This window comes from Fukomys damarensis, unplaced genomic scaffold (assembly GCF_012274545.1).
Source record: "Fukomys damarensis isolate Sample0158 unplaced genomic scaffold, DMR_v1.0_HiC HiC_scaffold_27, whole genome shotgun sequence".
In the NCBI taxonomy this organism is placed as follows: Eukaryota; Metazoa; Chordata; class Mammalia; order Rodentia; family Bathyergidae; genus Fukomys; species Fukomys damarensis.
Window position 1 is genome coordinate 18,444,497 of NW_022900939.1, and position 10,416 is coordinate 18,454,912.

General features: G+C 57.3%; 1 protein-coding gene across 3 annotated transcripts; it reads right to left on the reverse strand.

Annotated features, from left to right (window-relative positions):
* Positions 1–508: 508 nt before the first annotated feature.
* Mrgpre (MAS related GPR family member E) lies at positions 509–9,816 on the reverse strand. 3 transcript variants are annotated; one of them, XM_033756677.1, is made up of 4 exons: positions 9,565–9,816; positions 9,247–9,345; positions 8,793–8,877; positions 509–6,984 (listed from the first exon to the last, which is right to left on the reverse strand). In XM_033756677.1, the coding sequence occupies exon 4, from the start codon at positions 6,910–6,912 to the stop codon at positions 5,971–5,973; it is 942 nt and encodes a 313-aa protein (XP_033612568.1). In that variant the 5' UTR covers positions 6,913–6,984; positions 8,793–8,877; positions 9,247–9,345; positions 9,565–9,816; the 3' UTR covers positions 509–5,970. The 3 variants fall into 3 exon arrangements, with proteins under 3 accessions (XP_033612568.1, XP_033612567.1, XP_033612569.1); XM_033756676.1 differs by lacking the exon at positions 9,247–9,345; XM_033756678.1 differs by lacking the exons at positions 8,793–8,877; positions 9,247–9,345.
* Between the last annotated feature and the right edge of the window lie 600 nt (positions 9,817–10,416).

Sequence of the window (10,416 nt, forward strand, 5' to 3'; positions counted from 1 at the left end):
TGGCACAATGCGGCATTTCCTGATGCACTGGGGTAAGAGGGAGTTAGCAAACAGCAGCTCTGAACACAGTGATTTCAGGGGGGTCCTGGTACCCTTGCAGTGGGATGCAAGCATTTAACATCTGACCATCCCCTCCCACAGGGAATTAGGTGGCCAAGTCATGACTGACTTTCCCCGAAGATGAAGCTTTCCCTTTATCCCTTTCCTGGATCTCCCAGTCAGCTTGCCAACCACTTCAGAATAGCCCCACCCCAGGGTATAAGGACAGAGTCCAAGGTGCTGTAACACCAAAGAAAGAGAGGCAGCAGGGCATGGTGGTGCATGCCTGTACTCCCAGCACTCGGGAGGCTGAGACTGGAGAATCTGTGAGTTCGAGACCAGCCTGGGCTACATAGTGAATTACGGGTCAGTCCTAACTACATAGTGAGACCCTGTCTCAAAAACAAAACAAAACAAAACAAAACAAAGCAAAAAACAAAGAAAAGCAGACAGAGCCAGGGTTGCACAGAGTGAAATTTATTGGGGTCTTACTGACAGAAGCATGATCCTTATGTAGCTGCAAGACCGGTTGGATGCCTGCAACTTGGGTCAGGGAGAGGGGCATATTTATTGGTCAGGACAAAAGTGATTTCATTCTTGCTGGAATGTACCCTATCCTAAGATAATATTGAAGAACTGGGCACATCCCTGCAAAAGGTCTAGTTGCAAAGCTCTGTGTATCAACCTTTGGGATATGTGCTGGGAAAAGATGCAGGAAACCTGACTAGAATCACTCAGGAGAGACACGATGATTGCAGCTCAAGATGGTCGCAGTCATGCGAAGCTGACTCCACACCTGTGCAGCCCCTGAACTCACCGCACCTGGGTTGAGTGGGAGAGGGAGCTGTCTGGGGACTCTGGGTCTAGCAGGGCCTGCACTACATTTCTAGCTGCTCCACTGATGTGAGGCAGCTCCCAGCATCCTACGGGGGCTAAAGAGGCACTCATGAGCCAGGAACAAGAGGGGCCGACCTTGAAGCTGCTCCTGACCTGACACTTTTTGGCTGTGTGGCCTTGAGAAAATACCCTAACCTCTCTGTGCTTCGGGTTCCTTTGCTCCTCACATTGGATGGGCCATTTAGGGAAGCTCAGTGTCCAGCTACAGTAGGTGCTGGCTTGGGACTTGTTCCACAATGAGCCAGGACTTCCAGGGGCATTCTGTAGAGGTGGCCCCACACCTTCCAGAGCAGCCCCCTAACTATTCTGTCTGCCTGCACAGACCAGGGGTCCCAGCCCTCGATGGATGCTTTTCCAAATTTTCTTCTGCAGAATAACGTAACTTGAAATGCCTTGGCTCCTTTGGGGATTTTGTCTTGTGATTCCTGACTGGGAATACACAGAACACTTGGGCTCAACACATCAGGAATCACATCCAAAAAGGTGCTGTTTGCTCTAATATTTCTAAAAACAAATTGGGTTTGGAAACCATTTCTTTAACCCAAATTATTGGCCAGTGCCGTGTGGTAATGCTCATCCTGCGTGGTCTGGAGTTCTGGGCTGAGCCACCCCTCCTGGGTCTCAGTGCCACTGCACTTGACTTTCAAAGGCCAAGTTTGTAAGGCCCAGTCCTCAGGTGGCCCAGGCCTGCCACCCTCCTGATGGATCACCCCCATCTCTTGTCCCCAGAACACCCCCCACCCTGTTTGCCTGGGTGTGACATAACCCCTGGGCCCCCTTTCCATCTCTCAGAGCACACAGGCCTGAATGCCTTCAAGCTGTTCTTGGTCCACTGGAACTGGGGTTGACCCAACACCTGGACTCTCACCCCAAACACCAACATGCGAAGAGCAACATGGGAAAGCAAGGGGATTAATCAGAAGTCAGAGGTAGGGAGGCAGGGGGTAGGGAAGGAATTGTGGCTTTCACAGGAAGGGAGGGTAGGAGGTTAAGTGAATTTGGGATAGGCCAGCTTGATCGTTTCTGGGCTGTGAGTCCTGGGGGCTGTCTCTGGTACCTGGTTCCTGCTCAGGAAGATGAGGGTAGGACTATGGTGCCCAGTGTCCTGACAAAGGGGTGCAGAGGCAGGAAGAAGTGGCTTACAACTCTAGGAGTTGGCTATGTGTGTGTCACTCCCTCAAGTCAGTGAAGCCCCAAGGGCCAGAACACCAAGGAAGCAGAAAACAAACACTCAGCTGACATGGGGAGGAGGAGCTGTTGAGATGCAATTGGGCCAAGGGCCAGCTCTCTCTGACTTCCTCCTTCCTGAGTGGAGGTCTCACTGGGCAGGGAAGGGAGCTTCAAGAGCTGGCTGTTTTCATCTCCTCCTTTTCCTCTTCTTCCTCCTTCTCTTCCTCTTCCTCCTCCTCTTCCTCTCCCTCTTCTATTCTCCTCCTGGAAGCAGAGGGTCCTGACCCCTCTAGGCTGGGGCCCCCACCCCTGAAGCTGCAGGTTACCACAAAGGTAATGTGACATTTTGCATGCTACACCTGCGAGCCACTGCCCAATGCAGAGTAGGCTCAGCTCCTGCTGGCTTTTGTCACTAATGTGACCTCATGGTTTGAAGGAAAAACATCCTGTTGTCAAATGAACTGAGCCTAACACAGTCTACAGGCCACTAGGGGAAGCAGGATGGCCAAGCAGAAACCCCCTCCCCATGGCCCTTGGGCTCTAAGAATGGCCCCCCTAGAGCCTGGGCAGAGTGGGTAGGACTCGGTGTCTGGGATGCGAGGCTCTGGGGTGGGGACAATAACACAGCTCGTGATAACACAAGACCGCGGCTGACTACACATGTCAGGCTGACCATTCAGCTGTATTTTCCAACTTCTATGATCAGGAAATAGCTGAGGAGTGAGCGAGGCCTCCACAGTGCAAACGGGACCAGGAAAGGGACAACGTTCCCACTTGCATCTGAGCACAGCAGGGGTGGAGGTGGGGAGAGGGTGTCTTCCTGGGCCACTGGCTGCCAGGTCCAGTTCCCTGTCCTTGCAAGCACAGGCCTGGGGCCCCAACAGCCCTCTCTGCAGGGCCTGGATAGGGGACCAGGGTTACAGAGGTGTCCTGGAATGCCTGGCTGCACCAGCAGTGACATCTTGTTCCCAAGAACTCTGTCCTGCCAGCGAAGCCCCAGTGGGTTCTGAGTCCTGAGGTGGGTGGGTCAGGTTGGATACTGGCCTGGCCCGTAGGCCTTGTCATTTTTGGGCCTTGAGCCACCCCAGCTCTGACTTTATTTGAGAGTCCAAAAAGGGTCCGCCTTGGAGCATTCAGCCTCAGGGTCATGCAGGGTAAAGCCTGGAGCCGAGCTGGCCAGGGTTCCCAGGTTGGGCTTTGTTGGCTCTAGGAGCAGAAGAGGGGCAGCTGGGGGGATGTGAGCAAGATGGTGGGTGGGGGTCAAGGCTGGGCCTGTCTGGCCGGGGCCTGGAATCTCAGCTTTGGACCTGGTGGATGGTCACCTGCTCCCAGTGCGCCCCTGTGTGCCAGATCTCAAGATGGGGCTGAGCAGATAGATTCTATGCAGAAGTTGGCCATGGGGCCACGTGCCTGTTGCCACACTCGGGATGGGGTGGAGGGAATGGGATCTTTCCAAGGAGACCCATGAGGCCAGATGGGAGGAATTTAGAGCTGCCCTCAAATGCTTGGATGCTGAGAGTTGGCTCTCTGGGAGAGGGTGCCCCAAGGGTTTCAGGCCTATCTGTACCTCAGATGAGGCAAAGGGGCCTGAGAAGAAGTGGGTGGGGGCTCCTGAGTCAGCCTCAGTCCAGCAAGGTGGGCACTGCGGACAAGGGGTCCAGGAACTGACTTCAGGCAGTGACAGCTTCTGGATAGTTAAGGGCTGTCACCGAGCCCCTCTGAGACTCAGGGTTCTCATCTGTAAAATGGGAACCCTTTTCCACATTACTAAAAGGATTTTGGCAAGAGGAATACCTGTGAGATCAATTTGCGTTTTTTCTCCTGGTCCTTCTTGGGTCTGACAGAATGGGTGTCCAGCGCTAAGAGTAGGATTTACGGACAGTCCACTTCCTTTCCTGCTCTCCTTTCCCCAGTGATGATACTGTCCTGGAAGTGGAGACAGAGGGCCAGGCAGGCTCTCAGGGGGCACTGGGAGGAGATAAGGCCCTTGGTGAACGCAGCTGCCAGGATTCCTGGACCCAGACCTGCCAGGGATGTACCCTAGGACAAAGGCCTGGATGCAGCCCAGCACTGCCCGTGTAAGGTGCTAAGGGCGGAGCAGCTGACCCCGGGATGCTGGGTAGGGGTAGGTGATTCAGAGTCAGAGTGACAAGCTGCATCGTGGCTGAGAGCGAAGGTCCTTCCACCTCGAGGCACAGAGGCTCTTACAGAAATCAAAGGGGACCCTTCTCGGGCCCCGTAGCCCGGGTTAAGATTCACACCGGACCTGGAGTGTTGTGACAACGAAACTCTACTGGGACTTGCAAGATGCTGGACATGCTTCAAACTGTTTTGCAGGTATGAAGTCCCTTGGCTCTTGTTTCACAGATGAGGAAGCAGAGGCTTAGGGAGATCGAGTAGCTCACCCACAGTGACATGGGGGCGGCAGCAAGCTGGGTTCGGCACAGGCAAGTGGGCTCTGGCCCCCACTCTTAGCTACTCATGCCATGAGCAGGCTCCTGGGCGGGTGGCTCTGGGCTCATTCTGTGACCCCTGCCTGCATCAGGGCAGCTCCCACCTGCTGTGGAGAAGCCTGCTGGGCAGAGGTGCAGTGGGGAGCTATCCAGGTGCTGAAGATCTGGGCTCCGTCCTGCAGGGTGGGGCGGCTGCCAGTGGGCAGGGCTACTCCAGCTGTGGGCTGGACTGAGGGGCCTTCTGCCCTCAGCGGCCCTCTGCCCACACAGCATCCTTCACCTTGGGATCCAAGGGATCTCAATGGCTGCCGGCTTTTCTGAAGCTCTGGGCAAGGTTTGCATTGTCCAGGCCCCGTCTCACGGCCTTAAACAGCAGCCCCATGAACTTCTAAAAGCCCATCTCTGAGCTTCTCCATGTGTCCCTCTGCAAGAAAATTTTAACGGGAAGGAATCTCTGCAGCCATTTGGGTGGAACCTCAGAGAACCCTGTCCATGCCAAGGCTTGTCTGAGAGCTCATTGAGACTGGAGATCTCTCCATTTTCCTGCTTAAGCCCCTGATGACAACATGGTCACAAGGATGCTGCTGGCCACTGTGGATAGTGTGGCACATTGGGCTTTGGGCAGCACTGGAACAGATGGCATCCTGAGGGTCCACATTCATAGCACTTCACAGGAGCCCAGAGGGCATGCCCTGTCACCAGGCACAGTGACTGCTGCTGCCTATAGCATCTGTCCCACCGGTGCAGCAGAGTCTTGGTCTGCCCTGGCTTCTACAGGGTTCAGTTGACCGCTTGTCTCTCACCGTGGACCAGGTGCCTACTCTGCTTTGGTCCTCACCAGGAGTCAGGCAGACTCTGCTTACAGGCTGAGGTATAGGGGTCTGCAGGACCTTCTTTTCAGTGGCCTTGCCCCCGAGGGCTTCCTGAGTCTCTCCTTCACCTGGCCTAAGCCAGCCTCCAGTTTTGGGAACGTGGTAGCCTGCAGCAGAGGGAGGGGCAAGGAACGGAGGTGGGCCAAGCTGTGCTCTGCCGTGGAGGTGCCTGCGGCTAGCAGGAGGGGAGGAAGGGCGGGCTAGTGCAAGTTGGTCTGGACCTGCTGCCTGGCTGGCAACTGGCCTGCCTATCCCTTCTCTGTCTCCTCTGTATCAGAGGAATGTGCACGTAGCTCAGCAGCTCTCACAAGTTCCTGAGCATGAGAAGGCATCCAGAGGTTTCCTCAAAAGCACATTCCTAGGGTCTCTAGAGACCTGACTTCCAGTCTGGCCTTTCTAGCAACTTCCTGTGAGCCTGGTGCACAGGGAGGGGAAAGGCACAGGGAGTGGGACCAGGTCATCAACGAAGTCTTCCTGATCCCACTCTGGCAGCTCTCCCAGGCCCCCCAGGTTGGAGCGGCAGTCAGCACTTACAGGACCTAGGCAGTCACCTCCATGAGGCCCCTGTGGGAGGCCTCCCTCCTGGCCCTCAGCTCGGTCTCGTCCCCCAGCGCCCGCTGGAACACCAGCCGGAGGGGGTCTCGCAGCCCCCGACCAGGAGCGCTGCCCAGACAGAAGTAGATGGCAGGCTTGGCTGCACTGTGCATGCCAGCGGTGAGAAAGCTGAGGTGGTAGAAGTAGTGGGGGATGTGCCAGTGCAGGTTCCAGGACAGCCAGAAGATGCCGAAGGGCAGGCCGCAGAAGAGAAAGAGAAGGACGGCCAGGAGGACCAGGGCAGTGAAGCCACGGGGCTGGTGCCCCTGCGGACCATGCTCCATCCTCAGCAGGAGCAGCAGGCTGGACACACACATGGCACAGCACAGTGCAGCCAGCAGGGCTGCCAGCATCACCCACAGTGTCCAACACAGGTGGCTGCTGGATTCCCCAAAGAACAGGGTGCAGGCCCCAGTGAGCAGCAGGTCCAGAAGCAGGCAGAACGCCCAGATGAACGCACATACATAGGTGGTCATGTGGCGTGGGCGGCGGCACAGGTACCAGGCCGGGAAGAACGTGGCCAGGCACTGCTCCATGCTGATGGCTGCCAGCAGGCTCAGGCTTACGATGTAGCAGAGGAAACGGAGTGTGGTCAGGATGGTCTGGATGGCGCCTGGGAGGCCCAGCTGGCCAGGCAGCAAGTCAGAGACGACAGCCACCATGTGGCAGCTGAGGAAGACGAGGTCTGCGCAGGCCACGTCCAGGAGGTAGATGGAGAAGGGGTTCCGGAAGGCATTGCGGACAAGCAGCCAAAGGACCACGCCATTGCTCAGCAGTCCACCCAGGCTGAGGAGCTCAGTGAGGGACAGGATGGCCAGGTTGAAGGCCACATCCTCCTGGACACTGTGGGGGAAGCCCGCTTGCCGTGGGGCTTCTTTCAGCTCCATCGTCAGCCAAGTGTGAGGTCTGTGGGAGGCCGGGAGGCTGAGTGCTTACCGGGCTTTCTGTCTCTGGCACCCCTGCAGCAACAATGACATCTGAGTTCTAGGCTCAGGAGCCTGCGCCCTAGTCCTGCCCACTTCTGAGGAGAAGGGGAGCTAAGGGTTGGCATGTGTGTATGTGTGAGATCTCCCGAAGGAGGCACCCTTCTCCTATGTCCACTCCCATCACCTGACTGCCCTTCCCTCCCTGTCGAATGCACATGAAGCTGGGTCTCCCTGAGCTCCCAAAGCTCCCAAGCTATCTCTGGGGGTGGTCCCAGCAGGCCAGGCGGACATTGCTGGGGAGATGTGGGGACGAGGGCCGAGACCTCTGTGGCTCCTGCAGATCCTTGAGTCGGGTCTCCTTTGAAAGTCAAAGGCAGGGCTGTGCCCAATGAGTGGAGTGACCCTGGAGGGACAACTTGTCATCATCCTAATGACATCCTGAGTGGGGCTGTGGCCAGTGGGCTCTGGATTCTCCAGCTTGACTACTACGTGGCCATGGTCACAGCCCTAGAACCCTCTTTCCCTCCACTTGCCACATCCTTGCTGCCCCCTGACTCGACTCCAAGACTCTTGAAACTTGGGAGGCTCCTTCTTCTCTATCTGTCACTCTCTGTCCCAAAGAGGAGAAGGGGGACCTGCCTGATGTGTAGCTGGGTGGAGCCCTAGCCTCCTGCTGCCCCTGCCCCCATGTGGTAAGCTCCCTGGGGCCCTGTGTGCCAAAGGGGCTCAGCTCCACAAGTCCTGCCTGGCCCTCAGTTCCTGGCACATCACTGCAGCTTTGCCAGGGACACAGTGAAATACTGAACCTTACAGGGCTGTCCAGAAGTCAGCCTGAGGCCCAAATGCAGTCACCGGTCCCCATCTGGGAACCTCTGTCATCCAGCCTCATGTGGCTACCTGTCCTGTCCCATCACCTGTGATGAGCTGTCCCCATCCTGCTACCTGTGATCCAAGCTCTTGGTGCCCACAGTTGGGGAGATGGCACAGGGTCTTGCCTCTCCTCAGAGGCTGGCTGTGGCTGGGGCTGAAGCCTGGGTGCCCCCGTCCTGCCTCAGTGGTGGCTGGTCCTCTGGTTACCCAAGAGGAGGTGAGCGGGTGCCAAGATGGCTCCCACCTCGAGGCCGTGATTGAATCTCCTGCTTTCTCCCTCCAGGATGGGAGGGGCAGTGGCAATGCAGGTGATGGGGTAGGGATGGGACTCAGGGCTGAAGCTGGCCTTAGAGAGGGGCCATATACTGAGCACAGCGGCCCAGGTCCTGATCACCTCTTCCTGTCCAGACTCTGCTGTTGTAACTTGACCAGGGTGAAATGACAGGATTTGGGTGGGTGCTCAGTGGAGAGGCCACCTGGATCCTGCCACTCTAGGAAGCTGCCCACCTCCCAGGTCCATTCTGGATCACTCAGCTTGGGAAGACATCAGGGTGGGACTAAGCCCTGGGTGGAAAAAACAACCCCACTTCTGGTAGGGTGCTCTGTCGCCACCAGCAGGGCCTGGTTGGTAAGGTGGCTCTGCGTGGGCTGTCACCTGTCAGGAGACCCTGACTGGGGCTATGGGAATCCCTGCCATCACAATTGGGACAAGATCAGGACAGATGCTTCCCCTCCTGGGCAGGGTTGCCACACACTCCAGCCAGGGGAGGGCCAGAGTTCAGTTTGGGAATATCTTAAGTCCACTGACAGGGACCTCCATCCCAACTGTGCAGTCCTGTCTATCCAGCTTGAAGAGGACCTGGGACCAAGGGAAGCTCTGGCCTCAGGACTGAGTGAGCTTTCCCAGGCCTGTGAGCTCCCCCCCGGGGGGGCTTGGCACCTGTCCACTGCCAGGATAGCTTCTCTCTTACCTTGTGTACCTACAGGGGACTGTGCTGCCAAGGACCTCCCTCAGCTGGCTGAGGATGACACAGCCACATGGGCCTCAGGGAAAGCCTGGAACAAAAGCAATGGATGGGGGAGTGAGGGCAAGAGGAGGTCAGACGGGGTGGAGGAGGATAGGGTTGGAGTGGGTGACAGTGAAGATACCGCTCTGGTCTCTCCACTGGTGCCTTGCTGAGCAGGACGCTATGTGGACCGTCTGCCCAACTAGAGGCTTGGGGGGTGCTCAGAAGGTGGGGGCCTCATGCTGGCTCACAGAAGCCCAGGGAGTGGAGGAGCTTGTGAGGCGGAGGGGAGGGAGAGGAGGGCAGAAACAGAATAGGTAGGAAGCCGAGCCTTGGCTCTGTCGTCAGCAAACCCAAGAGGGTTGAGAGGGGTGCGGGCGTGGTTCTGTTGTTGGCAGATGGGCTTTGGAAGCCCCACCCTGGACAATCAGGACCGACGGGCCATGACACTGCCCCAGGACAAGTGCTGGTGTGTGATTGTCTCCTTGACCCTCCTTAGAGTAGGTCCAGCCCCCACCTGCAGCATGGGACACAAGAGAGTGCAGGAGAGTCACCCAGCAGAAGGGGAGATGCTATTCAGCTGAGCCCTCCTCTGGCCTGGATCAGAGGGCGGAGGCTTGGGCGGAAGATGTGTGTCCTCTGAACCTGCCCCTCCCCCACCCGGCCAGCAGAAGAGCTTGGCTGCCCAGGAGTTACTGGGCTGACCCCAAGGCCCTCCCTGACCAGTGCTACTCACCGCTGGGTCCTGCCTGCCTCAGGCCCTGGCTGTGGAGCTGAGCTGCCCAGGCTGAGGGCTCCAGCCGCCAGAGCTGTGGGCTGCTCCTGCCCAGCGTCAGCCAGCCCCTCGGAGTCACATGGTGTCCGGCTGAGATGGGGCTGCTGGGGAAGGAGGAGTCTCTCTGGGGACCTGCTCCTCCGTTTGGCTTGGATCCTGCTCAGGTGTGGACAGCAAGAGAAGCTGCGATCCTCCCTGCAGCTTTCCAGGCAGGCCTGGCAATCAGAAGAAACCACGAGATCGCAGGGTGGAGCTAGACCAAGCAGTGACCTCACTGGCCCTCCTGGCTCAGAGACACAACCCCAGGGGGACTTTTAGGGGCCACTCCTCTCCACCCATAATGTGGAGCACTCAGCCGTGTGCCAGGCCAGCAGTGGCTCTTGTCCTTGCCATGAAAGTGTTTGTGCCTCTTCCGAGCCTAGAGGCTGCTGGCACGGTTCCTCCAGACTGCAGGGCGGTAAGGGCCCAGGATGTGCTGGGAACAGAGGGATGCAGCCCAGACAGCGCCCTCTTTCCTGTGAGCCTCTTGCCCCTGGGATGCAGGATGGCTGCTGCACGTACAGTTCCTGGCAAAGGAGGATGGGGAGCCCCAGACTCATGTTCAGTGATAGCCTGTGAATTCAGTGATACCTGCTTGTCTGAAAAGGGAAAAATCCACTTTCCAACTGTACCCTCTGCTACCCTGCCATCGGGAAGAGGTCCCAGCTGCCACAAAGAGGCAGAGGACAAGTGCATATTTCGGCTTTTGATTCTCCATGAGCCAGCGTCTTAACAATTCTCAGTTTTATATTAGGAACAAAAATCCCAAACTTT

Excerpts from the sequence above, each read along its gene's own strand:
- Mrgpre (XM_033756678.1), bottom strand. The coding sequence starts at position 6,912 with ATGGAGCTGAAAGAAGCCCCACGGCAAGCGGGCTTCCCCCACAGTGTC.